This window comes from Contarinia nasturtii, unplaced genomic scaffold (genome assembly GCF_009176525.2).
Source record: "Contarinia nasturtii isolate CC-2019 unplaced genomic scaffold, AAFC_CNas_1.1 Cnas_scaffold_129, whole genome shotgun sequence".
NCBI classification, from domain to species: domain Eukaryota; kingdom Metazoa; phylum Arthropoda; class Insecta; order Diptera; family Cecidomyiidae; genus Contarinia; species Contarinia nasturtii.
This window is the reverse complement of record NW_022197486.1, coordinates 5798841-5803816: the sequence shown is the minus strand read 5'-3', so window position 1 is coordinate 5803816 and position 4976 is coordinate 5798841. Positions and strand designations below refer to the sequence as shown.

The 4976-nt window shown below is 34.4% G+C and overlaps 1 protein-coding gene across 1 annotated transcript; it reads left to right on the top strand.

Moving 5' to 3' along the window:
* The first annotated feature begins 3681 nt into the window (after nt 1–3681).
* LOC116348524 lies at nt 3682–4887 on the top strand. Its single transcript, XM_031779554.1, has one exon. It carries the CDS (start codon nt 3682–3684, stop codon nt 4885–4887), a length of 1206 nt encoding a protein of 401 aa, XP_031635414.1.
* The last annotated feature ends 89 nt before the right edge of the window (nt 4888–4976 follow it).

Genomic DNA, 4976 nt, shown 5'->3' with positions numbered 1-4976 from the left:
TTTTTTTTTAAAATTATCAATCGATTCAATTATTTTTTCATTGCTACCATCGTATTTTCTATTAAAATCTAAATGTTTTTCCAGTTTAATTGTGGCAGCTTTCTCCCCCATATTCTCTACATCAATCTTCATACCACTTTCTTCCAGTTTATCATCATCAAAATCATTTAATTTTTTCTTCTCTGTCTTCAGTTGATTTGTTGTATCGATTAATTTATTGATGGAAGCGGTTATCGGTACATACTTTGCCTCTAATTCTTTCTTTTTTAATATTCGTTGTCTGTTCAATTTACGAAATTTGTCTGCTATCACCTGTCGCGTGTGTACAAGCGAAGATTTTAATTTTTGCTCCTTCGTCGGCATCGTTTTCACTCTTCGATGGATGAAACAATACTGAATCAAGGTGCATTGAAATTCGGTAATTTATGCAATCGTGAGGTAGCTTGAAAAGCCTTTCCTATAGCGACCTCTATTGACATCACTATCCAAATCGATTACCGCAAATCCATACTTTTCTCTCCAACATTCCAAGCAAAACTGTCGAAATTCTTCAAATTTCATATCACACGCAACACCCATATCATTATACACATGTCTCAAATTCATATCGTTTTGCCGAAACAGAATTAGAAAATTGCAGTTGTCTCGTATCAGATGCTTGCTAACTCTTGCATACGTTTGAGTTAGATAAAAGCAATCGATGTTGCGATGCCTTCCAAGACAATAATATTTTTTTATATTCTCCTGGTTTCGCTCGCATATTACATCATCGAAAATTATGATCGAATTCTTTTTAGCATCATTTGGCGCAATAACCTTCTCCGATGATGAGAACGTATAGAATCCAATATTTTTCAACGGTGCGAAAAGTTTTCTCAAATATTTATATTTGTCTTGTTCCAATGATTTTGAATAAATGTATATATTTTCGAATTTTAACCCATGTTCACTTTCAATCATGCTGATTAGCAAATTTGTTTTCCCACAATTAGAGGGTCCAGCTATAATGCATCGTATTGAATTTGGTAGTAAAATACTATGTCTTTTCGATATCATGTTTATAGATGTGGTAGACTCATCCACATTTCGAATCGGAATATTGATTACTTGTGTCGTAAAACGCATGCTGACTACAACTGAACACAAAAACAAGTAGATCTTACGTTTTATATTCAGTTTAACTTCAACTGGTAACGAGTGCACATCGCAAAAAGTGATTTTCAAATGTTGATATTTGAAACAAAACAAAGTAAAAAAAGAAAGACATCAAGAGGTTCATTGAAATCAAAAAATCAACGGTTCAAAAAATTTAATAAAAAGAAAAGAACAAAGCGTGGTCGTGGATTCATCGACAGACTCATCGATAAAATTCCATTCGAATTACATATTCCGAGTTACCAGTACGCCGGACCGGGGACAAAATTAAAAAAACGAATGGAGCGTGGTGATCAAGGAATAAATCCATTGGACGCTGCTTGTAAAGAGCACGACATAGCATACGATAAGAATCACGAATCTTCTGAACGAGCAGTTGCTGACAAAATTTTACAAAACGTAGCTATGAAGCGTGTTATTTCAAAGGACGCATCTTTGGGCGAAAGAGCCGCCGCGCTAGGAGTGGCGGCTGCAATGAAAGCCAAACGAATAATAAGTGGTCAAGGCATCGGTAGAAAAGATATAAAAATGTGTGGTAAAAAGCCGTGCAGTAAGAAGAAGGAGAAGAAAAAGAATGAAATAACATTTGCCTCTTTGATTAAAAATGCCAAAGTCGCTATAAAACGTGAAAGACCAGACACTGTTGATTCTGCCATCAAAATTGCAGTGCGTAGCATCAAAAAGACTAAAGATGGAAATGAAATCAAAGCACCACGAACAATTAAAATGCCTCCAATATCTGGCGGTATTTTGCCATTGATTCCAATTTTTGCTGGACTTGGTGCACTTGGTTCAATTGTTGGCTCTACTGCTGGCGTTGTAAATGCCATAAATCAAGCAAAAAAGGCACAAGAAGAATTATCTGAGAGCAAACGACACAACACCAAGATGGAAGCCATCGCCATTGGAAAGAAAAAAAGTGGAAAAGGATTTTATTTGCGGTCGAACAAGAATGGGAATGGATTTTATTTAGCACCATATTCAAAAAACCGTTAGACTCGCTACCTAATCGTGCGCTGACAGATTCCGATATCAGTGATTTCATTGCAAAAGCAAAAATTAAGCATTTTAGAGGTGTTTATATGCGTGATAATTTACCTAATAAAAGACCATGGAAGAATGAATGCATGATAATCAATCATGATTCTATGAATCATAGTGGAACACATTGGTCATGCTTTGTTAAAAAAAATAAAAATGTATATTATTTCGATTCTTTCGGTAAATTGTCACCACCATTGGAACTAGTTGAATATTTAGGTAGCGATTGCAACATTTATTTCAATTCTGATCGATATCAAAACTTTGGTACCATAATATGCGGCCATTTATGTTTGAAATTTTTGTATTACTTTTATAATGAAAATTGAATAAAATGAGAGAAAAAATATCAAACAATTTCCAATTTTTTTTACCCCACCTCTTTTGTCAGCTCACACATTTTTTCATTTCTCCTTCTTTCTGATATAAATTGAAAGTAATAAAGCATTTTTTAAGTTAGTATTCTGAAGTCTACGATGTCGTCAATAACGCTTACGCTATGTGGAAAGAGCTCTCGATTGCGATCAACATTTCATCCTGAAATTGAATTGGATGAACGATGTAGCTATTCGTGTTGCCTGCTCGATTTATACACATACAATTCAATTCCAAATATAGATGAAAAAAACAACAAATTTCATTTTTCGATTGGAAAGGAGGGTCCTATGCAAGTCATTTCATTACCAAAAGGATCGTATGAACTCAATGATATCGGTGATTACTTGAGAAGGGAATTGAGCAAGGAAGAAATACTATTCTTTTTCAATGCAAATGAAAAAACCATGAGATTTTACATCGAATGTTCTAATATTTTTATTGATTTTTCTCAACCGAATTCGATTGGATCGGTACTTGGATTCAGTAAAAAAGTGTTTGATGCGACTAATCTTCATTCAGATTTGCTTGTGAATATACAACGTGTTAATAGCATTCGAATTGATTGTGATTTAACAACAGGATCATATCACAATGGGGAATGCACACATACAATATATGAGTTTAGCCCAAAGGTTGCACCTGGATATCGAATTATGGAACAACCGAAACATTTGATTTATCTTCCAATCATCAAACATAGAATAAATGAATTAAATATTTCGATTATTGATCAAGATGGACATTTTATTGATTTTCGTGATGAACAAATTACATGTCGCATACATATAAAGAGAGATCAGTGAGTGGTTGTGGATATACACACACAATCGGCATCGAATTGAGTCAGTTGTTATTTGACGTACGTTGAATAAACACGTATTTTTTTTTGTACGAGTACGTAAGCAAAGAAAAATGTTACTCTATCATCAAGAAGACTATAAGAGCAACAATTTTTCGAGAAAGTCTACCATTGTGAATCGAACCTTGAAGCAGAGCACACGATCCAAGCGGAAGGTTCTGAGTGTTAAAAATAGAAATTTTTTGAAAAGTATCGGTTTGCGCTTGAAAGTGAATAACAATAAGAAGAAAAATTAAAAAAAAACAAAGATGGCGAACAATATTTTGAGTATAAAGAACTCAATCGTTGATGAAAATGATGTAATAAGTCAACAGTTTCATACGTACACTCCTTACACAACTTCCTTCAATAACAACGATGAAGTGAGAATTACAATACAATCGCAGGATTTAATCACTCTGCCATCTCAGAGCTACATATATATGGAGTTTTCATGCGCAAGAACTGACAATGAATTGTTTGCTAACAATCAAGCTGTATTTTCATACAATTTTACTTCACACATGTTTAGCGAAATGCGATATGAATTGAATGGTATTGAAATTGATCGTAACAAATTGCCCGGCATCACATCTATAATGAAATGCGTGGTCGCATGTAAATCAGAGGATCATTATTTATATGAATTGTTTAATGATAAAGGAGATAAGTCGATTACCACTGGAACATATCGCATGATGATTCCACTTCGTTTCATATTCGGATTCTGCGATGATTTCCGAAAAGTTATATTGAACTGCAAACATGAATTAATTTTGGTACGAAATAGATCAAATATATGTGTATATCAATCAAATGCTGACATATTGACATTGACAATCAATAAAATTCAATGGAAAGTGCCACATGTATCGCTTAGCGATCAAGCAAAATTATCTATGCTTAAAACGATATCACGAAACGAAAACCTCTATATTCCGTACCGTTCGTGGGATTTATATGAGTTACCAGCTTTGCCAACAACAAATCGCCACACCTGGAGCGTGAAAACAACGAGTCAAGTTAGAAAACCTCGTTATGTCATTGTGGCATTTCAAACAAATCGCAGCACCATTGTGAATGATTCGTCAGCTTTTGATACCTGCAACATATCGAATGTAAAATTATATTTGAATAATGAACGCTATCCATACGACGACCTAAATTTACAATTCACTGCAGATCATTTCTCTGAATTATTTCACATGGTGAAAACTATACAATGTACATATTACAATGAAGTTTCATTCTACAATCCAACCGAATATAATCTGGATAACTTTACGAAAAAACCAATGTTTGCTTTCGATTGCACGAAATCAGATGAGAGTGTGAAAACTGGAATGGTTGACGTTCGCTTGGAATTAGAGGCCAGAGAAAATTTCCCAGCTTTAACTACAGCATATTGCCTGATCATTCATGACAATTTAGTCCGATACTCACCTTTCAGCAGTATAGTTCATCGTGAAATCTAAGCTATATAAGAAAAGTGAAAAAATGAGCAAACGTGATTTAGTGAACGAATTACACCGCAGTGCTCGCAGAAATTTCATGCGGCGAAAAA

Bases quoted from the DNA above. Each gene is read 5' to 3' on its own strand.
- LOC116348524 (XM_031779554.1), top strand. From the start codon at position 3,682: ATGGCGAACAATATTTTGAGTATAAAGAACTCAATCGTTGATGAAAAT.